The sequence below is a fragment of the Phacochoerus africanus genome, chromosome 9 (assembly GCF_016906955.1).
Source record: "Phacochoerus africanus isolate WHEZ1 chromosome 9, ROS_Pafr_v1, whole genome shotgun sequence".
Lineage (NCBI taxonomy): Eukaryota > Metazoa > Chordata > Mammalia > Artiodactyla > Suidae > Phacochoerus > Phacochoerus africanus.
This window is the reverse complement of record NC_062552.1, coordinates 102,259,546-102,283,786: the sequence shown is the minus strand read 5'-3', so window position 1 is coordinate 102,283,786 and position 24,241 is coordinate 102,259,546. Positions and strand designations below refer to the sequence as shown.

Here is a 24,241-nt window from a genome sequence, read left to right as displayed (position 1 = left end):
GGCATGCAATGGCAGGAGGGATCATTCCTCCCTTTGGGGAAAAGGTCCCCCATTTGGAAGGGTTTTCCTGACCCCATCCCGTAACACAGCAGCTACGCAGCTCCACTCTGCTACTGCGCCAGAGGTGTGTCAACCCTCCACCAAACTGCTGCCCGCCGCCCCCAGTGAAAGCTGGTGAGACCAAGAGTGAAAACACGGAGCATCAGGCCTAAAGGGCTGTGAGGACCCCTGTTTCCGAACACCTACTATGTGCCAGGGTCTGACTCAGTGTCCAGGATGACTCCTTTCCCGCTTCACTGACTTCCTCTGCTAGAGGCTGGTCTCATGAGTTCCTCCTCCCACCCAGGCTGCCTGATGGCAGACAGCCGTCTGCAGGAGAGGGACCTTCTCAACAAAAACAAAAGAGGGGGCCAGCCCTTAGCAAGGCCTGGAGACAGGCAGATGCCACCTCTGTCGCTGCCTCCATGTGGAATATGCTGTCTTGAATGGATGTGCCTCCACGCCCCCAACCCCCAGCCATGCTGGGTGCTTCTTCCTGAGCCCCAATAATACACTGGGCTTCCCCTAATGACTGGGTACCCCTTACTACCGGGGGCTGCTCACCATCCTACTCCAGGCCTGCCTTGGCACCGATGCATCATGTCAGAGCTCTTAGGATTATCATCACTGCCATCATCACTATTGCCCTTCCCTCCCCGGTAAATCACACTGACAAGGAAGGAGAACACCCCAACTGACAAAGAACTTTCTGTATGTGTTGCCCTATTTAAGCCACAGCATAGAAAGCACATGCTATTATCCCCATTTTACAAACAAGAAAAACTGAGGCTCAGAGAGATTTAGTAATTTGACCAACACATGAGCTGGCACCCAAGCTCTTTGCCATTCTGGGATGTGACCTCCCAGGGCACAGCAGGTGTAAACTCGAAATTTTCTCCTCCAGATCTTTACAACACAGTGGTCAATAGCTCACATCAATAAACATGTCGATTATCAGGTTTTTCTGGGGGTTGTTTTTTTGTTTTTTGTTTTTTTGGTTTTTTTTGTCTTTTTGCTATTTCTTTGGGCCGCTCCCACGGCATATGGAGGTTCCCAGGCTAGGGGTCGAATCGGAGCTGTAGCCACCAGCCTACGCCAGAGCCACAGCAACTCGGGATCCGAGCCGCATCTGCAACCTACACCGCAGCTCACGGCAACGCTGGATCGTTAACCCACTGAGCAGGGCAGGAACCGAACCCGCAACCTCATGGTTCCTAGTCGGATTCGTTAACCACTGCGCCACGACGGGAACTCCTGGGGGTTGTTTTTTGAAGTAGCCTGTTGGATTTGATTATGGATAAATTGCTATCTAGTGAGATGTGTTTGCTCTCGTTGCTTCCTGTCTGCTTTTCCAAGTCTCACCCTCCACACAAACGCAAATCGCTCCAGCCTTCGGGGTCTAGTGAGCAAGGTCCCAGGCCTGTCTCTGCCCCTTGCAGGTTATGTGACCTTGGCCAAGTTGTCTCTCATGGCCTTGGGCTCAGACAGAGGGGAGGAGGCAATGGTAACACCAACTCTGCTCCTGCACATGGGTTTTGTGACAAGTGACCTAAGAGTGGGAAAATGGTGGATTGAAAGTGAATTTGGGAGTTCCCGTCATGGCGCAGTGGTTAACGAATCCGACTAGGAACCATGAGGTTGCGGGTTCCATCCCTGGCCTTGCTCAGCCGGTTAACGATCTGGTGTTGCCTTGAGCTGTGGTGTAGGTTGCAAACGTGGCTCAGATCCCGCATTGCTGTGGCTCTGGCGTAGGCTGGCGGCTACAGCTCCAATTAGACCTCTAGCCTGGGGACCTCCATATGCCGCGGTAGTGGCCCTAGAAATGGCAAAAAGACCAAAAAAAGAAAAAAGAAAGTGGATTTGGTAGCTGGATGAGGCCATCAGTCCTGTGGCTCCAGGCTCAGGCATCCACCTGGCACTTCCCAGGCCACCTCCAGTTCAACAGGATCTTAGAGGACAGGGCCGAGCTCGGCCCCATTTTCTGAGCTCTCGCTTCCCCCACACACTGTCCCACAGTCAGGGTTGGTTAACGATCATTTAGAGTAGAGCAGTCCTGGGGCATAGACCTGTGCTCCCCAACCCAGGGACCCTCGGGCTGGGGTTAGACAGATGGGTTCCCACCTAGGTGAATGTCCCACCCTACCCCCAAAGGGAGTTCACAGCTTGGATGCGCCTCTGCAGGCCCAGTTCAAATACTGTCTCTACTGGAGCCTTTCCAGACTCCCCCTGGTGGAGCTGGCTCCGCCCTTCTTGGGCCCCCTTTGCTCTTTCTCTATTACAGCAACTATGGTCAAAACAGCTCTTCACCACCACACACCAGGAATCCATCTCCCTGGTGGACTGTGGGCAACTCCTGGGCAAGGACTTTGAACCCTGCAGCCCAAGCTCAGCGCCCAACCCATGGTCAGCAATCAAGTGTCTGAGTAAAATGATGTGCTCGGTTAAAAGGAAGCCCTCAGACTTAGGAAACAAAAGAATCTCAGAGTCTGATCCTTTCCCCAGCTCCCATTTTTTCATTCCAACCCCTAGAAATTCACTGAGCCCATTTTCATGAAAATTTCCCCTTGTATTGAGATCAATTCTGTTTCCAGATCACTCCCTACCCTCCATGCCCATCCAACAAGACCATCCCCCCCTGCCCTCCACAAGCCAACCCTTCATCATCAACCCAAGATGATGAACTTGAGCATCCTCAGGCATCCCCCTTCCCCGGCCAAGCACCTTTTATTTCTTACATTTGTACAGTATTTTCAGGCCAGTCACCTCCTTGCTTTCTATGCATGTGTCTTTATTGATGTGATCTGCTTTGCACTGAGAAAGGTCAGCCCCTCAAGGGTGCAGACAGCAGACAGAGGTCTGAATTCCTCTGCATCCTGCTAAACAGACATCCTCAACTGTGTTTATGCTTACTATCCACCAGTGTCTCTTTTTCCCCTTGACTATGCTGCACATGTTTTAGTAAACAAGAAGCAGCCCCTCTCCAAGAGGTAACAGAGCAAGATGTTGTATCATGCATCCTTTAGAAGTAGATCACTGAATTCACTGAATTCTAACAGTTGGGTCTGACAGACATTATTAGTTATCTGTCCAATTTTCTTTTTTCATTTTAGGGCCACAGCTGCAGCATATGGAAGTTCCCAGGCTAGGGGTGGAATTGGAGCTGCAGCTGCCAGCTTATACCACAGCCATGGCAACACTGGATCTGAGTTACATCTATGACCCATGCTACAACCTGCAGCAATGCTGGATCCTTAACCCACTGAGTGAGGCCAAGGATCAAACCTGTGTCTTCATGGATACTAGTCAGGTTCTTAACCCGCTAAGCCACAATGGGAACTCCCTACCTAGTTTTCATTCCATTTGCTGCCCTCTTCCATGCTAACAGAATCTGGATTTTCTTCACAGAGACAACCAGCCCTAGTCAGTCCCAGCAATCCTGTTCCCCACTTTCCTAGTTTCCCTGGTAACCAAGGCTGGTCCAAGGACCAATGGGTTTTAAGGGAAGTCCATGGTGGGGGCTTCTAGGAATGGTTTTGGTTTTCTGATAAGAGACAGACATGATTGGTGCAGCTCTTTTTGCCTTTCTCCTGCCCTGATCTGAAAGGTAAAGTCTAGAGCTGTGGCAACCACCATGCAACCATGAGGCAGCCACATAAGGGCACCAAAGAACACCAGAGAAGAAAGGCAGAGCCTGAGCCCTTCATACTGTGGCTGAGAAGCCTGTGCAATGCCAGCAATCACCCACCTTCGGACTTGTTGTTAGGTGGGGAAATCAATCTCATTTATCGATGCTTAAGCCACTAGCGGTCAAGTTCTCTGTAACCTGCAGCAGAAGGCAATTTTCGCTGATACAGTGGCCAATTACTTTTTAAATTAGGATGCTTACGTCTTACAAACAGCAAATGGAAAAAAAGTAAAGGAGGGAACTTGAACCTGAAATGAAAGGTGCCTTATTGTTTGCATTCTTATATCAGCAAAATAGCTAAAAACAGGCTCAAGGAGCATATTACAACACTAATTAACTTACAATTACCATCCAGGATTATTAGATTGTATCTATCATCTTATTGATACTTTTTCACTTTAAAAAAAGCATTGATAACATTCTCATGTAAAGTATACCAAGTCTCCAAATACTCTAATACTTATCCTTTGTTTTAATTGCTGTTCAACACTGTATTAATCCCTTAACGTATGCAGGCCAAAATTAAGGATTCGTAAGTGTGTTGTGAATACAAAAAAGATTGATAATCACTGGAATACATGTACCTGTGTCCTTCAGCTGAGCCCAGGCCAGGATAAGGTCCTGTCCCCTTCTTGGCCAACATGATAATCCCCTTAAATCTAACATGGAGTTCAACCCTGCTGACCAGTGGTTACCTGGTGCTGCCCTTGCACTAAGCACCGTGTGTATGTTATTTCACACAGGGATTGCAACAACCCTGTGAGGGAGCTTCTACTATTATCCCATTTTACAGATGGAGGAAAGTGAGACTAAGAAGGTTGAGTAACTCGCCAAAGCCACTTAGGAAGGAAAGCATTCTGACTGTGGAGCCCAGGCTCTCAACCACTCTAGCGTCCTGCACCTCTCAAAGGGCTCAGGGTCTCTGTGGTAGAAGAAAGGCAGCAGAGAGACTCTGGGTGGGGGCCATGTTGCACACCTGTGTGCACCATTCACCTAGTTTGATCTGGGTGCCCCTGGACTTGTGCCTCAAAACAGTTGAAATCAGGACCTTGAACAGATACCCATAAGCAAATTGATGGCAGCATAATTCACAATAGCCAAGAGGTGGAAGCAACCCAAGTTATCCAGTGACACACAATGTGGTATTACATATACGTGGAATATTATGCAGTCATTAAAAAGAGAATGAAGTTCGGATACATGCTGTGACATGGATGAACCTGGGAAACATTATGCTAAGTGAAATGAGCCAGTCACAAAAGAGAAATGTTGTATGATTTAACTTATAAGAAATAACTAGAATAGACAGAAAGTAGATTGGAGGTTCCCAGAACCAGGGTGCAGGGGGTGGGATGAGGGGAGGGGGTGGAGGAGGGGAGTTACTGTACAGTTTCTGTTTGGGATGATGAAAAATTGCTAGAAGCAGATAGTGGTGATGGTTCCAAAAGACTGTGAACATGCTTAATACCACTGAATTGTATACTTAAAAATGGCTTTTAGGAGTTTCTGCTATGGTGCAACAGGGATTGGCAGCATCTCTGCAGCACCAGGACTCAGGTTTGATCCCTGGCCTGGCACAGTAGGTTAAAGGATCTCGTGTTGCTGTAGCTGCAGCATAGGTCACAACTGCAGCTTCAATCTGATCATTGGCCCGAGAACTCCATATGCCACTGGGTAGCCAGTATTTATTTATTTATTTATCTTTTTAGGGCCACACTCATGGCATATGGAAGTTCCCAGGCTAGGGGTCAAATCAGAGCTACAGTTGCCGGCCTACACCACAGCCACAGCAACACGGGATTCAAGCCGTGACTGCGACCTACACCACAAGGATTGAACCTGTATCCTCGTGGATACAGTCAGATTCATTTCTGCTGCACCACGATGGGAACTCCTGAATTGTACACTTTAAATGGGTGAATTACATCTCAATAAAGCTATTAAAAGATTTTTTAAATACTTCCCCTTTCTCCGGCAAGTAGAATTAAGTAACATAAAACGTGTGAAACATAGCAATGTGCTTAGTGCCCAAGAGGCACTCAGTAGCAGTCTCTGCCCTTTCTGCCTGTGAAAGTGGTGGTATCTGCCTTGAACCGCCAGCTTTCTTCACGGGAAGAGAGAGAAACACACCTGCTTCATGATAACTACCATAGGTCAGATGTGTTCAAAAAAACTCTCCAGAAACTAAGGTTCAGAGAGGTTGTCCTCCGGGGCACACAGCGCCAACACAGTTACTCTCTTGATTTTGTCCACAGGGTAGAGGGGCTGCCTCTGTCCAACCCCAGGACAGAGGCTCTGCCCTTTGTCTGCAGCCGGATGACCCCCAGCCCCCAGCAGTCTCATCTCTGGGCCAATGTCCCTGGATCCGCAGTGTCCAGTCCCACTTCCCAGCCCAGGGCACAGGACGCTGCTGGGCTGCTCTGGGGAAGAAACTGCCTGGGAGGAGGGGTCGGGGGCTCCTAAGCCCATATCCCACTTGCTGACCTCTTGAACCCACGACAGGCACCTCAGAGCAGCCAGAGCCCGCGGCTGCTGCATCCTTGATCAGATGTCCACTTGCTGACTTGATAAGATCAGCCTTCTGACTTTTTTCTTAATGGAAGTAAAATAATTCCCATTTCCCTCCACCTCCGCCCTTTCTTCTTGGTTGCCCTCCCTAAGCTGGACGAGAGCCCAGCCTTTGGGAAGTAAAAATAGCAGAGTGTACGGAGTGGCAGCAGCAAGGGGCAGTTTAAGTTTCTTTCTTTTATCCCAGGCACCAAAAATAACCACTTAGAAAGCTTGGAGAAGCGCGGCTCTGCACCTGGCCCACAGCCTGTCCCCCGCGCTGCCTCTGTCACATCTCTCTTCCCACAGGAAAGCCTCAGACATGGCAGAGAGGGAAAGGCTCTGAGCCTGTGTCCTTCTCCTGCCCCCTCTGCAGAGCTGCTGTCCTGACGCTGCAGAGGTGTCATGGTCAAGACCCTTACCTAGAAATCTCCGCCACCACCCCACCCCCGCACACACTAATGTCCTTGGTTTATTAACGATGTGTGCAGTGTTTCACGGTTCACAAAGCTATTTCCATTCTCTCATTTGACCCGTGTAACAAAACTGAGCGAGGGAGAATACGTGATTATTATTATTCCCATGTGAAAACGGAGGCTCAGAAAGGTCAGGTGATTTGCTCAGGGTCACACAGCCAGGAAAGATCGGAGGGAGGAGCTGAACCTTCACCTCAAAGTTCTAGCTCCTTTGCCCTGAGCTTGAGACCACCCATCCTGTAGGATCAGCAGATGCCCTGAAAACCTTTGAACTACACGGACCTCGGGGACTTACCTCCGTAGAGGTTCTGAGTCAATAGGTCTGGGGTGGTGTTTAGGAGTGGACAATTTCGCAGAGCTCCTCCAGAGATTCTGATTACCTGCCAGGTCTGGGAAGCACAGCACAAAACCTATTTTTACACAATACTTCTGTCTAACCAGCGTTCCATCCAGGAGACAGGGGTTGACTCTCTGCTTGTAAGTTCTACCAAACTATAGCTGATCCATCTCCAGAAAGAAGAGAAAACCACCCAAAAGGTGATATGAGTACTCTGGGCTCCTGAGGGCCCAGGGGCCGTGGGTCACGTGGGCATGATTCCCCAGCCTGGCAGAATGCCGTAAACATGCATTCGTGACCCTGCATGACCTGGGCTCCCTCAGCCACCTGTCCTGCAGGGGTTTCTGGGTGACAAGTGAGCTCACCTTGCTGCCTCGGACAGGACAGCTATTTTGGGCTGCCCCTTACCCTGGTGCCAGGTCATAATGGAGAAGAGTGCCTCACACCTGACTCACTCAATGCCAAGAGAGAGCCCTGTGGGCGGATAAACACACATGCCACCTAATACTCCAGAGCATGTGCCAACTGCTCCAGAGGGGGATGAGATGGTGCTGACTGGCAAGGCCCTTGCCTTCTGCCTAGGAAAGAGTGTCCACTCTCATACCGCTCTCTCCTCCAGACCCTTCTCACTCAGGGCACTGTGTCCGCAAGGACATTTCTGCAAGGCTGTGCTCTCCCTGTGTTCCTAGCTGCCAAGAAGTCTCTAGAACCAAACACCCAACAGGGAAAAGCTATTTTAGCCCAGTTCCCCTTCTATTCCTTCCTTTCCCCTCTTTGAGGAAGGCCTTAGGCTTTGCTATCAGCCAAGGCATCTACAATGAGTCGAACTGGGTTTCTTGGATGGAATTCTTGCATAACCAAGGAGACTAGATCCCACCCTACTGTTATTTACTAGCTGTGTGTCCTTTGGCAAATCTACTTAAACTCAGTTTCACTAGATCAGTCATGGCAAGAAGCTGTCAGCTGTGCCACTGGCCCCATTTCCTAGCCTGTGGCAGACACTACCAATCAATCATAGCACTCTTGCCTACCAATCCCAGGCACTGCCTAAGAAGCCCTTCAATCATAGTTTCCAAGCAGCCTCTCCCCACCCTAGAGCTGACAGTCCAACTAAAAGCAATTTGCCCTCCTGGAGCCTCAGGTCCTTTCTACCTCTGAAAGTCCAATTCTGCAACCGCAGGTCTCCATCTGGCTCCAGGAACCCACATGGTTGGGTTTCAGGGATTCTGTGACACTCCTAAAATTGTCTGCAAAATTTTATGTGTAGGTACTTGTGCATGTTGGCGGCAGAGTTTTTCACCAGGTTTTCAAAAGAATTGGTGAGTCCCTAAATCAAGCACAATTTGTGTTAGAGTTTGTCACAGTGAACAAGTATACAAACCAATGAATAAGAGATAAGATCACTCACACCAGCGAGTTCCTGTTGTGGCTCAGCGGAAATGAATCTGACCAGTAACCATGGGGTTGCCGGTTTGATCCCTGGCCTCGCTCAGTGAGTTAAGGATCTGGTGTTGCTGTGAGCTATGGTGTAGGTCGCAGATGCAGCTCGGATCTCACGTTGCTGTGGCTGTGGTGTAGGCTGGTGGCTACAGCTCTGATTCGACCCCCCAGCGTGGCAACCTCCATATGCTGCAGGTGTGCCCCTAAAAAGCAAAAAAAAAATCACTCACACGGGGAGAAATCCAAAGAGGAGGTAAACGAGGGATATGATAGGAAGTAATCATGTGGGAAGGAAGAGAGGCCTTTCTGAGATGACATTTAAGTTGAGGACAAAAGGATGAGGAGCCATGGGGAAAGCAGGCCAGGCAGAGGGGGAACAGCCTGAAAAATCCCAAGGTGGGGAAAAGTCATGCATGAGAATCAAAAGTCGAGTTCCTGCTGTGGGTCAGTGGTAAAGAACCCAACCAGGATCCATGAAGTTGTGGGTTCGGTCCCTGGCCCTGCTCAGTGGGTTAAGGATCCGGTGTTGCCAAGAGCTGTGGTGTAGGTTGCAGATGCGGCTCAGATCCCGAGCTGCAGTGGCTGTGATGTAGGCTGGCAGCTGTAGCTCCGATTAGACCCCTGGCCTGAGAACTTCCATATGCTGCAGGTGTGGCCCTAAAAAGACAAAAAACTAACTAACTAAATATATATAAATACAATGAGGTCTAAGATTGAGAGTCGTCTGTGTCCTATCTGGGATCTGGAAGAGATCACCTGCAGGGTGCAGGTGCAGAGGGCCGGGTTCCAAGGTCTGTATAACACCAAAGTGTGAAGACCAGGAAGAGGGGGAGTCTGCAAAGAAGCGTGGTCAGAGTGGAAAGGAGAAAGGTACACAGGGTGTCAGGGAAGCTGAGAGAAAAGGGGAGCATGGAGGGCTGGCCAGCTGTTGGAGACACTGCTGAGAGGCTGGGTGAGAGGAAGACAGACAAGGACCAGGTTTGACAGCTCGGGGCTGTAGGGGCAGGTCTGGGGCTGTGGTCGGGAGTCATTAGGGCAGACTGGGGGTGACCAGCTTCGAAAGTCAAGTCCAACAGGATCAAAGACCTACATGGGTAAGGCAGACTAGGAAAGCATCTTTACAGTAGCAGGTTAGGAAAAGGTTTTTTTTTTTTGGTCTTTTTAGGGCCACACCCACGGCATATGGAGGTTCCCAAGCTAGGGGTCGAATCGGAACTGCAGCTGCCAGCCTACACCACAGCCACAGCAACGCCACATCCCAGCCCCGTCTGCGACTTGCACTTGCGGCTCATGGCAACACCAGATCCTTAACCTACTAAGTGAGACCAGGGGTTGAATCTGAGTCCTCATGGATACTAGTCTGGTTCCTTACCACTGAGCCACAATGGGGATGCCAAAGATTTTTTTGGTAACCATAAAGGAAAAGATTGATACATTTGGTTTATTAAGGACTCCATAGAGAGAAAAAAGCTACTGATGAATTTTTTACATACCAGCAACAGCAAAAATGGATAATAAAATAACCAGAATATATAAAGATTTCTAAATAAAGTAGAAAAATCAGGAAATGTCTCAAACAAGCACCTCACGGAACACAGTCCTGTTTATTCACTTACATATTGTTTGTGGCTGCTTTCCCATTACAATAGCAAAGTTAAACCGTTAAGACAGGAGCCTTTAGACTCGCAAAGCCTAAAATATTTGCTATCTGGCTGACTCCTATGACAGAGAAATGAAAATAAATGAATTGTAGTAGCATGCAACAAGAAGCATTCATCTTGGGAGTTCCCAGTTTGGGCACAGTGGTATAGGTGGCAGATTTGGCTCGGATCCTGAGCTGCTGTGGCTGTGGTGCTGTGGTGTAGGCCGGCAGCTATAGCTCCGATCAGACCCCTAGCCTGTGAACTTCCATGTGCCGTGGGCATGGCCCTTTAAAAAAAAAAAAAAAAAAAGAAGAAGCATTCATTTCAGAAATACTGACTAAAATCATGAGGCAGAAGAATATGTATAATTTCATTTAAAACTGAAAAACATGATATGGATAGAGATACTGATATAAGATGAACTATAAAGAAAGGAAGGGAAAACAATATGAAATCAGGATAACAGTCACCCCCGAGCATAACTGATATAGGGACAGGAACAAAGGGAAAACAAGGGTACATTTTCTTTTTCTTCCACTGAGTGGAAAGTATCAGTATTCTTCCTACCTTATCTATTTTTGGCAAAAAACAATGCCTGTCTGTCCTCTAAAATATGTTATTCTCTTTTTTCCATACCCTCATAGTATTAGCTGGACACATGGTGTCCCAGTGAAAGACTACAGTTCCCAGACACCTTTGTGGAGACCATGTGGCTTGTGGCCATGCAACTAGATTCCACCAATGGGCTGTGAATGGAAGGAACCTGTACCATTTGGGGTCCTGCCCTTCGAATGATCTGAGGTAGGCTTTTCTTCCTTCTGGCTGGCTGGGAGATGGAGATAATTGGGTCCACAAATGGGAGATGGAGATAATTGGGTCCACAAATGGGAGATGGAGATAATTGGGTCCACAAATGGGAGATGGAGATAATTAGGTCCACAGCAACTCAGGATCCGAGCCAAATCTGCCACCTACACCACAGCTCATGGCAACACTGGATCCCCAACCTGCTGAGCAAAACCAGGGATTGAACCCGAATCCTCATGGATGCTAGTTGGATTTGTTTATGCTGTGCCCAAACTGGGAACTCCCACTTGCTAAGGATGCCAAAGCTGCCAACCAGTCCTGGATCGCCTTTGACCTTTTGGATTGTTATGTGAGAGATGAGAGTATTAAAATTCTATCTTGCTGAAGTTTCTGAGGTTTTTGTTTTGTTTTGTTTTGTTTTGAGGGAGGAAGGGTGTCTTTGTATAGAAGCTTAGACTTACTGTAACTAATATAACATACTATAAATATGTTTCTGGATCAACTCAATGCTTACTTGTAAAGGAAGGTTTTTGTTTGTTTTTGCTTTAAAGTGGCTAGTGCTAAGAAGCGGATGTAGTAAGCGCTGTCAACTCTTCAGCGAAGTTTTGTTGAGAAAGGAGGCACGGTAAGGTAGCAAAGAGCTGAATGGAGATAAAAGATCAACATACAGTTGTGGGTGTTTTTTTAATTAAGTTTTGTTTGAGTGGTAATGAAAATGACCAAGCAGTGAAGGAGACTTTGAAGAGGCTGGAAACAGAAATGATACTCTAGGAGCAAAGTCCCTGATAAAGAGGAAACACGATTCAGAGCACAGGTGGGGAGACTTTTGCTAGGAACACAAACACCTCTAACAGGAGTGAAGACAGAAAACCACCAAGTAGGTTTGTGGAGTCAATAGCAGGCGGTTTAGAAATCCCTCCCTGGACTGTTCCTATTTTCTCAGGGAATGTGAAGCAAGACCATCAGCCCAGGAGCAGAGAGAGAGGCCATGGGAGATTCAAAACTGCCTCTTGGGGAGTTCCCGTCGTGGCTCAGTGGTTAACGAATCCGACTAGGAACAATGAGGTTGCGGGTTCCATCCCTGGCCTTGCTCAGTGGGTTAAGGATCCGGCGTTGCCAGGAGCTATGGTGTAGGTCACAGACTCGGCTCAGATCCCTCATTGCTGTGGCTCTGGCGTAGGCCGGCAACTACAGCTCTGATTCGACCCCTTAGCCTGGGAACCTCCATATGCCATGGGAGCGGCCCTAGAAATGGCAAAAAGACAAAAACAAACAAACAAAAAACTGCGTTTTGGAAGACGGAGGAAAACCAGTGACGGAACACGATGCAGAGTGTCTCAAAGCAATGACCAACATCTTACTTTGTGGTACAACTCTAGGGGCTTCCCCCGACAAATCAGGAGCAAGATGAAACAGCCACTATTATCATTCCCATTCTAGAGAGCAGAAAAGAGAGGCTTAAAGAAGTTTAAGTTGCCCACGGAGTTGATAAATGGTGCCCCTGGGGTTTCCCCAGGTCTGTATGACGCCTGAACCTGTTATCCAATGTCTGACATGCCCAGAGCCGTGAATGAACAGTACTAAGCACTCAGCACAGACAAGACCATCTCCCATGACTTCACTCCATCAACACTTCCCCAACCAGAGGTCATCAAGCCCGCGAATCCGAGTGGCCCAAGGCGTGAGGCCACATGGAAGATCTTGTGAGCCGTCAGACGTGTGTGTGTGTGTGTGTGTGTGTGTGTGTGTGTACGCGCACGCGCCTGCATGCGCACATGTAGGGAGGAAAGCGGTTCAGGGGGCTACAAACATCCATCAGGGTTCTTGGGCTGGAGTTCAAAACTATTCTCTGAAGTGCTCAAGAGTTGTTTGGTTCCAGAACACTAATGTATTTTGGAAAAGAAAAAGAATTTTCAAAGGCAAGTCATCTCTCATCCTCTTTCTTCATGCACGGGGCCAGAAAAGTGGTATTTCTGGCATGGGCTAGAGGCGGGAGACACTATAAATACAAAGCCATTAAATCCCATGCAGCAGGAACCTGATCGGGGCCTCCTTTTAATTTCCTGACATGAGCTGGCCACTAACCCAATTACCCAGAATCCCCGGAGGAGCCCTCCGCCTTCCCAACAAGCACAAAGAGAGCGAGAGCGTATTGCATGGATGGCGGCCCAGCTTTCACTGAAATCAAATATCTTTTAGAAAACTCTTGGGGAAATGAAGGCCAGGGGCTGAGGGGAGGAGGAAACGGAGTGGGACCGGGAGGCTGGTGGCCTCAGGGAGGTGAAGTGAGGTGAGGAGAAGAAGTTTGCAGGGCCTGTCTGTGCAGGGAGAGGAGCTGAAATCTCAGGCATGGGGGCCCCTGTTGAAACGCAGCAAAAGTTTTTCCAGGTCCTCCCGGCTTAGAGGCTGTAAGGCCACACTCTTGCCTGTCGAGAGAGCTTCTCCACTGTCCTTTCAAGGGACGCTCTCATCTTCATTTTAGACCCCAAGGCGGAAGTCGCCCCTAAGATTCCCGCCAGCAAATCCAGGTGGAGAATCAGGGCAGCCGGACACAGTATGCCCCTCCTAACATGTGGCCAGGCTGCTGCGAAGTTGAGAGCAAATAGGCTCTCTTCGAATCTATGCTATCTTAATGTGCCCAAGAAGTTGACATCTTTTTTTTTTTTTGTCTTTTTAGGGCCTCCCCTGCAGCATACGGAGTTTCCCAGGCTAGGGGGTCTAATCTGCACTACAGCTGCCGACCTACATTACAGCCACAGCAGCACCAGATCTGAGCCGTGTCTTTGACCTACACCACAGCTCATGGCAACGCAGGATCCTTAACCCACTGAGGGAGGGAATTGAACCTGCAACCTCATGGTTCCTAGTCAAAATCATTTCTGCTGCGCCACGACGGGAACTCCTGGGAAGCTGACATCTTAAAGCAATCCCACAGTTACCAAGGAATTGTAGTCCTGTCTGGTCTTCACCTTGACCTGGTGATGGAAAGCAGGTTCCAATACCCCCGCTCTACAGGTGAAAAAATAGAGGCCCAGGGGCAGAAGTGAGAAATACTATACACAGCAAGGATGCCTCAGAGCAGGAGGGGGACACGGCACCAACTCATAGTCCATAGCAGGAGACCCCCCTCAAAATACAGATTGTCATACACTGGACTTGCTTGAAGCGATATAGACCAACCCGTGGACATCACCAGTGTTCCACCGCCAATGATTCCAGAGCTGACAGCAGATTCAGGGCAGAGGCTGAGCCAAAAAAACCCTGCTTCTGACCCCTTCCCTGGCAATTGCTGGGCCCCCAAGTCAGCTGGCGGTCTCTCAGGTTATTTTATATAGGAAAGAAAAGATAGGAGTTCCAGGTGTGGCTCAGCAGTAACAAACCTGACTAGTATCCCCGAGGATGTGGATTCGATCCCTGGCCTCGCTCAGAGGTTAAGGAGCCGGCACTGCCGTGAGCTGTGATGTAGGTTGCAGATGTGGCTCAAATCCTGAGTTACTGTGGCTGTGGTGTAGGCTGGAAGCTGTAGCTCCAATTTGACTCTTGCCTAGGAACCTTCATATGCCAAGGGTGCAGCCCTGGGGAAAAAAAAAAAAAAAAAGGAAAGATGGTAAAAAGGTATCCAGACTGCTGAAGAGAAGAAACAGGTTCTGAGGTGTAGATGAGGGAGGGGTGGGGCGCCAGCCTTCCATTCTCTCCTTACAACCCCCTCCCCCCAGAAGACCCAGGCCCCCAGCCCCCGACTCCCTGATGCCCAAGACCCACCAAGAAACCTTCAAGATTGGGAGCAGCCCCGGGAAGCCTGGAGTCTGCACTTCAGAGTCAGGTCAGAGTCTAGGGAAACGGGGAGGCGGGGAGCCTGCGTCTCCTGCGCGAGGTGAGGGGGCCGTGGACAACACCCAAACAAAAGCAGGAGCCAGGGCAGCTGCCAAGAGCCCCTGCCTGGCAGGCACCCAGGAGAGCTACACTCTCCTAAGGGGATGGTCCCTGTGGAGCTTCCCCGGATCTCGTCAAGGCTCTGAACTAAACGGAGGTGCTCGGAGCCTTTGTGTCATCTTCCCCGGCTCTGGATTTGGAATCGCTAGTGGTGGGGGCAGGGCTGGCTGAAGAGGGGAGTGTTTGGGACAGTTTATTTATTTTATTTTTTGGTCTTTTTTTTTTTTGTCTTTTTAGGGCCACACCCAAGGCACAAGGAGGTTCCCAGGCTGTTGGGGTCGAATCAGACTTACAGCTGCCTGCCTACACCACGGCCACAGCAATGGCAGATCTAAGCCACGTCTATGACCTGCACCACAGCTCACAGCAACGCTGGATCCTTAACCCACTGAGCAAGGCCAGGGATCAAACCCACAACCTCACGGTTCCTAGTCGGATTCATTTCCCCTGCCCCACGAGGGTAACTCCAAGAAGTACAATTTAAAGGCCGGTGTGCTATGATGTAGGGGTAGTTGAGGAGCTGCTTCAAGGGCTTCTGTTTTACAGGTGCAGACACTGGGCTGAGCTGAGATGGAGGCATTGCTGGGATGGAAAACAGAGGGAGGGACGGAGTTCCCGTCGTGGCTCGGTGGTTAACAAATCTGACTAGGAACCATGAGATTGCAGGTTCGATCCCTGGCCTTGCTCAGTGGATTAAGGATCCGGCGGCAGACACAACTCAGATCCTGTGTTGCTGTGGCTGTTGTGTAGGCCGGCGGCTACAGCTCCGATGGGACCCCTAGCCTGGGAACCTCCATAAGTCTCGGGTGCAGCCATAGAAAAGACAAAAAGACACACACACACACAAAAAGAATACGGGGCGGGGGTTCCGATTTGACTTCCACATCCAAACAATGTCCTACTGACAAAGCACCTTGAATTCAGGCCCTTCGCCCCAGGCAGGCGCCTGCTGAGGAGGAGGGGAGGAGTGCCCAGGGCTCCAGAAGCCCCTCCCGGTGAGGGCCTGCATTCCAGTCCTGCCGCTGCCTCTTCTCTCCCAGCCCTTCTGGATCAGATCATCTGATCATCAGCACACACATCTCTTCCTGCCTCCTCCCTTTCTGGAGGGATCCCAGGGCCCAGAATCATAAAAACTGATCTAGAAGAACTGCCACCGGCTTCTCTGAAAAGCTGGGGGAGGGGAGAAACACACACACACACACGAACACAAACACACTACCCATCTCCCAAAGTCAGACTGCGCGAGGTCATCAACCCGAGTAGATCAACAGGGAAAGTGATGGGGGAGACTAGAGCACGGCTGTCCTACTGATGCGAGTCAAGGTCACTTTAACTTATCTAGCAACCACCCTAAAGCAGGAAAAAAGAAGCTGGCGGTATCAATGTCATGATACGTTTTGTTTGACCCAACATAACCCCGAACATTGCCATCTCAACATGTAATCATTTTCTAAAATTATTACCACAGTGTTTTACAAGCCTTTTGATCATCCTAGTACATCTTCAAAATCTGCTGTGTATTTTACATTTCAGGCGTGGCTCGTGCTGCCATGCTGGGTGGCACAGCTCTAGGGGAGAAAGCGAGGCAAAAGGCAGAGAAAGGGGAAAAAAAGGAAAAAGAAAAGAGATATCGGAGTTCCAGTCGTGGCGCAGCGGAAACAAATCCACCTAGGAACCATGAGGTTGCGGGTTCCATCCCTGGCCTTGCTCAGTGGGTTAGGATCCGGCGTGGCCGTGAGCTGTGGTGTAGGTCGCAGATGCGCCTTGGATCCTGAGTTGCTGTGGCTGTGACTGTGGCGTAGGCTGGCAGCTATAGCTCCGATTTGACTCCTAGCCTGGGAACCTCTATATGCCGCAGGTGTGGCCCTAAAAAGCAAACAACAAAACAACAACAACAAAAGGCAGAGAAAAGAAAGGGAAGAAAGAGGATGGGGGCAGGGGGCAGGGGAGGAGGAAAACTTTCGCCAGCCTTGTCCTGTGCAGAAGTTGACCTTGGCAGGTGAAAAGTATGGGACATGCCATTTAGGGCCTTGATGGCTCTGGTCTCTGCACCCGCTCACTCCTCGGGCTGCTGAGAGCTAATAAAGCACGGCAAGCCTTCCTTCCCAGGCTGCGCAGGGGTCTTGCCCCCGTGGAGGGCCTTTCCTAGGGCGCCAGGCCAGCTTTCTAAGGCCTGACTGGAGTTGCCGTTCCCCAAAGCATCCTTAGAGGAGAACTTCCAACTTCTGCCTCCTGAACGCCCTCCTGAAGGCATGGAGAGCTATGCCTGGGTGGAGGCTGCCCATCTGCTCACAAGTGAGTGAGATGGGCACCCTGGGGTGGGAGGTGAGCTGCAGGGAGAGACGTGTAGGGTCTGCAGACCCCGCAGACCCTGGTCATGTGCGCTGCCCGGGGAGAAGGTCCAGAGCTTGCCAGCCTCTCCTGGGGGTCTGAGACTCCCCATGGGAAGAAGAGCTGGCCCAGGACCCAGGCCTCGGTTCCGCCTCTTACCTTCCTTCAGCATCCCCACTTTGAGGCATTTCATGAAGCGGCAGGCCTGGCAGGACTTGCGCCTCCGTTTGGTGATCTCACACTCGTTGGTGGCGGGGCAGCTGTACTCGATGTTCCCTGTAACCAGACACAGAAGGGTTGCCAGGTGCCGTCCATCACCCCCACCCTCCGGCCACAGGCTGGATGGGGATTCACCACCGGACTGCTACTGCCCCAGCCCTGAGGTCCCCATAGGGCAGTGGTTCTCACAGTATGAGGTGCTCCGAGGTACGTGTCAGGGTGTTTCCCTACTCTCTTAAATTCAGAGATCCCAGTTCCAAGGGCCAGGAGGGCCAGGCAGCCACAGCTTTGAAGCCACTGCTGAACTGGGCCATCAAAACTCACTGAGCTGGCGTTTTATCCCAGGCAGAGAAATTTTACTCCAGTGCTGACCAGAACATCCATCAGGGTGGAGCTGACCAGCCCTCTGCCTCCAGCCCGGGCCCAGGAAACAGGAAAAGCCTCTTGGCAGCTCCAAGCCCCCAGGGACCAGGGCCTGCATCCTACATCCCATGGCAGAAGCCCAGGTTGCCCAGCTTTGCTGACCTTGAAAAAAATCACTTTCCTCTCACCAAGTTACAGTTTCCTCATCTGCAAAACAGTGTGCAGGCTACTAAATGAAGGATCAAGCAAGATCATGTATATAAAATTGCTTAAAAATTGCAAAGCACGATTCAACATGAGCTGGTGATGATACAAGCAGTTTGTTGCTGCAGAGGGAATTTGTGATTAATTTCCCACGTTGCCCCTGACATGGTGATAATAATGGCTTCCGTGAACCTGACCCCTGCTCCCAGCGGGCTGTGAGCACCACAAAAGCAAGTGTGTGAGGTGTTCACCCATGTAATCGCCACTGCCTGAGGTCGGTCCCAGCCACACAGAAGGCACAAGAGACAAACCCGCTGAACAAATGATCTCTCGAATCCTCATAGCAAGTCCATGAAGTAGGTCCTGATACCAGCTGCATTTTACAGCCGAGAGACCTGAGGTTCGCAGAGTGCTTCTGAGCAATGTCACCAGATGGGTCTGATTTAGGATGAGCTGATCTTCAAATGCTCTGGGGAGGCCACTGTCCCTTTTTCAGTGCCCTCTTCCCCAGAGGGCTGACAGTATGGTCAGAGAGGCTGCAGCTAGCTGCCTAACGTAGGGCACAGCATTTGTCCCAAGCAGGCTCTCCTGCCTACACTCGTTACACAAATGTGTACTGTGCAGCTGCAAGCCTGGCGGCCCAAGAAAAGACAATGGGAGGGGAACTGGGCTGGGGGGAAGGCAGGGAGAAAGGCCACAGAAAGACAACACACAGGACAGCGGACCAAAGTGATGGGTGTTTTTTTAATCTTCTTAGGGCCGCACCTGCGGCATATGGAGGTTCCCAGGCTAAGAGTCGAATTGGAGCTGCAGCTGCCAGCCTACACCACAGCCATAGCAACTCCGGATCTGAGCCTCATCTGCGACCTACACTACAGCTCACAGCAACGCCAGATCCTTAACCCAATGAGCAAGTCCAGGGATTGAACCTGCACCCTCATGGACACTATGTCAGGTTCTTACTGCTGAGCCACAACGGGAACTGTTATTATTTTGTCTCCTCACCCCCGTCCCAGTTAGTGTGGCTTGCCTGAGTGGTTTTCAGAGGACAGACTGTGAACCAGTGCAAACCCTCCCATCTAGGTGCCACCTCCTCAGGGAGCAGGGAGAAGTGATGCCCAGGACGCTGCCTGCTTGGATTCCCCTCAGGGGGGCCCAGCTCGCCCAGCAATGACACTGCCTGGCACAGACCAGCCTCCGGAAGGCCACCCCCAGCCCAGGGCAGGGCTCAAAAGGCTGTCCCCGAATCCCCCACACATAACCCATCCACGTCAGCAGCAATCACAGCCACTTTTACTGGGCACCTACTATATGCACGATCTGCCTCGGCTCCTCGGTCCTCACAGCGGCCCTCTGGGGCGCACCAGTGCCCCATTTCACAGACCGAGAAACTAAGACTTGGGAGCCACACAGAGCTCCTGTGCCACCCTTGCACCGCCTGAGGAGCCTGGGGCCTCAGACAGGTCCCTGGGCTAACCCAGCAGCTGAGGTCTGGAGGAACGGGGGAAGGGCTGTCCTCAGGTGTCCCTGTGCCTCGGCCTCCCCTGGTGGCATGTGGAAACCACTTACTATGGAATTTTCTGAGAACAAGCATGAACCGGGTTCTGCCACTGACAAAGTGCTTTGAAGGGACGAAATTACTGAGCCCCAGTTACAAGGTACCTCATTATACCGAGTATCAACAACAGCACAGAGGGTATTCTGGTCCTCATTTTGGACCAGGGAGAAAACTGAGGCTCACAGAGGTCCATTTGCCAACCTTACAGGTCTCTCTCTCTCTCTCTCCCCCTCTCCCCACCCGCCCCTCAAGTCCAGCCAGCACCATCTTTCTGCAGGGAGCAGACTGGGCATTATCTTCTGTGCTGGAGGACGGGGGAGGTGAGAGGAAGGGAAGGGGATAAATATTCCTTCTGCCTCTCCCTTCTACTAGCTGACCCGAATCAGCCCTTCGGTCACTCTCGCTTGTGTGACCTTGGGAAATAATTTCAATATTCATATAAGTATGGTGAAATTAAAAAGGGAAATGGGAGGGATACCTTAGGAGCTTGGGATGAACAAATATACACTATTATATATAAAATAGATAAATAAGGACCTACTGTAAAGTACAGGGAACTATAATCAATATTTTATAATAACTTATAGTAGAAAAGAATCTTTATATATGTAACTATATATATATAACTTTATATACATAACAGAATCACTTCACTGTACACCGGAAACTAATACAACGTTGTAAATCAACTATACTTCAATTTTAAAAAGGGAGAGGAGCAGAGGAGGCACTCCCATACACAAACTAATTCATCCAGCACTATCCTGGCTCAGAAGGCTCTTTAGAATGTGGCTCCTGCCTCCAACCCACGCACGCCTCTCTCCAGCTGCAACATCCCCACTGCTCTACATAATTATCCGTTCTTGAGACTCATTGCCCTCCTGGGCCCCCAGGCCTGGGCTGCTAAGAGCAAGCCCACCCTGCTCCCCCCACCTCCTCACCTGGCCACCCCCACCTCCAGGTCCCCCTTGAGAAGGTGGCCCTTCTCCTCTTCATCACCTGTGTCACCACAGTCTGTCTCTTCCTCCCAGACCAGCTCCTCTCTGTAGTCCCAGTCCCCGGCACACAGTAGGTGCTCAACACACACTGGCAGCTAACACTGACGAAGGCTTGTTAGGAAGCAGCTGCAGTTCTGCTTTTCGTACACTGAATCTCGCATTTTCCAACAGCACTGGAGGTAAACATCTCCTCTCTAGCTTACAGATGAGAAAGGTGAGTGGAGCGAGTTCCCGTTGTGGCTTGGGGGTAACGAGCCTGACTAGTATCCATGAGGGTGCGGGTTCAACCCCGGCCTTGCTCAGTGGGTTAAGGATCCGGCGTTACTGTGAGCTGTGGGGTAGGTCGCAGACACAGCTAGGATCCAGTGTTGCTGTGGCTGTGGTGTGGGCCAGCAGCTATAGCTCTGGTTCGACCCCTAGCTTGGGAACTTCCATATGCCACAGGTGCAGCCCTAAAAAGCAGAAAAAAAATAAAAAAATAAAAAAGGTGATTAGAGTTCAGGAGGAGGCAGAGCAAGGACCTGAACCCAGGTGGCCTGGCTCTGCTCTGCTCCGCACACTGGGGCCATGAGCTCACACAGGGGCCCGGGGGGGGCACGGAAACTCAGGCCGCCTTGGGATGTCTCTGGCAGGCAGCGGATGCTTCTCATCCACTGATTTCAGCCCCTTGGCCAGCCTATCAGTCCTTTGAAAGACAGATCTTAGGTTTCCAGAGGTTACTGCTCCAGCAAGAGGTAACGAAGTGTCTGTGGCCTTGGCACTGGTGCTCTCCCAGGACAAGAGACTGAGCATTAACAAGAACCTAGCCATGTTCTTGACTCTGCGTGTGTGTGTGTGTGTGTGTGTGTGTGTGAGAGAGAGAGAGAGAGAGAGAGAGAGAAGAGAGCTAAATTTATTTATTTATTTTTGTTCCTTTCAATTTGTTTTATGGCCCTAGAGGCTGGCTGCCAGCAAAGCCAGGCTGGAGGCTTGGCCTTGTAATTTCTCTAAGTGCCTCCTCGATAAAGTGATGAGATTAATTCATCAGAATTCCTGTGGTCTCTGGAGGGCCGTCTGGGAGGGGCAGGCATACGCATGCGCACACGCACGCACACGCACCACCGGCGACAGTGCAGCAGGGTGGGGGTGGGCTCTCACAGGACAAGGATACAGCCAACATCTAGCATAAATTCAGAGTTCTAAACTGGGAGTGTGCCCTGTGTAGACATAGGCAGACTCCACCGCAGGCAAGTTACCCAACTTCTCTGGACCCTCATCTGTGACGTGGGCACAGGATGCTCCCATCTCTAAAGCCCTGTGGGGTCAGTGACAGCCCATAAAGCACTTGGTGAAGTGCAGGCCCTAGGTGGCAAGCAACCAAGGTGAACGTGCTTCTTCTCGCACCAGTCAGGGCTGCCGGTTAACATACAGCCCGAAGGCGCTGGGCCAGGTCCTCTCTAGGTGTCAGACCTGAGGCTGGCCATCCGGTCTGACAGTTAAGAACATTAGGACCTGACCTCCCATGGACAGACCTGGGAGCAGATGCTGTGGGGGTGCCTGAGCCAGGAATGACCGGGGTTGCAGTGTGACCTCAAGGCGGAGGGGAAATCCCCACCAGCAACCCTCTTTCTTTGATCCTGAGCCCCGGGAGGAGGAAAGCCTGGGGCACCCCCAGCAGCTGTCCTTAAACAGCTGCGGGGAAGTCCTCTCCCTGCAGCTCAGGGATGGGGGCTGCCGAGCTCAGATAAATGGCCGTGAGAGGAATTTATGGGCTCAGAGGCTGCTGGCTAACGTCAGAGCCTGAATGGCCATTTTTTGCTCTGGACTGATAGGGTTGGGCTGGTAGTCACTTGGCTCCACTCCCTTAGTTTATCTCCCTCCTGGAGGACAGAAATTACCCCTTTCATCTCCGCATGGTCCACTGTCCTCAGCTCCCCACCCTTCCCTCCTCCTTACCCTGTGGCTGATGATCTCATTTATGCCACTGACTCCAGCTTGCGTAATTGTCAAGGATGGACCACAAGATGCAGCATCTACGCTTTAAACCCTCATATCCATGTGCCTGCTGAATAGTTCCCCCTGCAATTCCCTTGGGTTCCTTACACTTCCTCCACCTGAACCCAACCTCTCCCAGACCTTCCCCTACTGTGCAAAGCCATCACTGAGCCACCCAACGCCTAGGTCAGAAACTGCGGTGGCATCGTGGATTATTCCCACTTCTTTACCTCTAAGGTCCTCTGCACCCTACTTCCTGATGCTTCCTGACACCTTCTGCTTCTGCCACCACCTCTAGTGCACCTGCCTCCCCTGGTCTCCGTGGCCCTCTCCAGGCACTCTGGCCCACCCCTCTGCTGCTCCTGGAGAGACGTGAATCATTTTCTGATGCCAAATGTCTCGATGGTTCCTCGTGCATGCTGAACACTTAGGTCTGCATGCCTTCTGAGAGTAGCCACAGAGGAATGAAGGAAGTCGAGAACAAAGTAGCCAGAGGGGATAAGTAGCCAGAGGGGATAAGAACAAAGTAGCCAGAGGGGATAAGAAATACCAGATAAGAAATACTGCAGAACCCCAGAGTTCCCGTCGTGGCTCAGTGGTTAACGAATCCAACTAGGAACCATGAGGTTGCGGGTTTGATCCCTGGCCTCACTCAGTGGGTTAAGGATCTGGCGTTGCCATGAGCTGTGGTGTAGGTTGCAGACGTGGCTCGCTTGGGTCCCGTGTTGCTGTGACTCTAGCGTAGGCTGGTGGCTACAGCTCCGATTAGACCCCCTAGCCTGGGAACCTCCACATGCCACGAGTGCGGCCCTAGAAAAGGCAAAAAGACCAAAAAAAAAAAAAAGAAATACTGCAGAACCACGAAAAGTCTCAGGTGTTGGAGACAGCAGAAGATGGACTGAGATATGGGATTGAACATGGGAATTTGCTAGGTCTATATTTAAGGAGTACTCAGCGGCCACTCCATAGGACCAGCCAGGATCTCCCCTCTGCCTGCACAAGAGAAATCAACTTCAACTCTGGACAGAATAAGCAAGGGAATTGGGACTCAGGGACCCCAGGCTCAGCTGAGAGCAGAAGGGAAGCTGAAAAGACGGTGACTGAATACCACACGTGGAACAGTGAGACCGCCCAGCCCAGTCCCCAAGGCCACTCCCAGAATTCTAGCAGCTAGATGTACCCTCCACCCCTCACTCCCACCCTCCCCTCCCCCAGCCTGAAGATGGGAACTTATAGCCACTTACTCTGGAGGAACAAAAGGCATCAGAGGAAAGACTAGTAGATAAAAATAAGCCAAAGGAAGGCTCCTTCTAAGCTTTTTATCCCTGTTTGCATTTAAGACAGCCAAGGATGATCACTACATCGACGAAAAGCTTTCAAAGTATCAAAACTAACCAAAATAAACAGGAAGAAGTATGTGGAAAGAAACCAGGACAAAGCAAGAAGGAGAAATAAGTATCCACATGCAGTATTCGGTATACTGTTGACATGAGGAGATTAAAAAAAATCCTGCATTCATAAAACAAGAATAGCATGCAATAAACAGAAAGTACAGGAGTTCCTGTCACGGTGCAGCAGAAACAAATCCAACTAGGAACCATGAGGTTGTGGGTTCAATCCCTGGCCTCACTCAGTGGGTTAAGGATCCGGCATTGCCGTGAGCTGCGGTGTAGGCCGGCAGCTGCAG

The 24,241-nt window shown here is 50.6% G+C and overlaps 1 protein-coding gene and 1 long non-coding RNA gene across 3 annotated transcripts in view; one reads left to right on the top strand and one right to left on the bottom strand.

Moving 5' to 3' along the window:
- The window catches only part of LOC125135875 (uncharacterized), a 170,012-nt gene extending 158,869 nt beyond the window's left edge, over positions 1 to 11,143 (top strand). The window contains exon 3 of the long non-coding RNA XR_007137069.1: positions 10,812 to 11,143. This is a non-coding gene — a long non-coding RNA (uncharacterized LOC125135875). The remainder of the gene's footprint in view (positions 1 to 10,811) is intronic.
- The window catches only part of ESRRB (estrogen related receptor beta), a 182,138-nt gene that overhangs the window by 18,796 nt on the left and 139,101 nt on the right, over positions 1 to 24,241 (bottom strand). For both annotated transcript variants that reach the window (XM_047796364.1, XM_047796362.1), the window contains one exon: positions 17,398 to 17,514. In XM_047796364.1, coding sequence (XP_047652320.1) covers positions 17,398 to 17,514 — 117 coding nt within the window. The remainder of the gene's footprint in view (positions 1 to 17,397; positions 17,515 to 24,241) is intronic.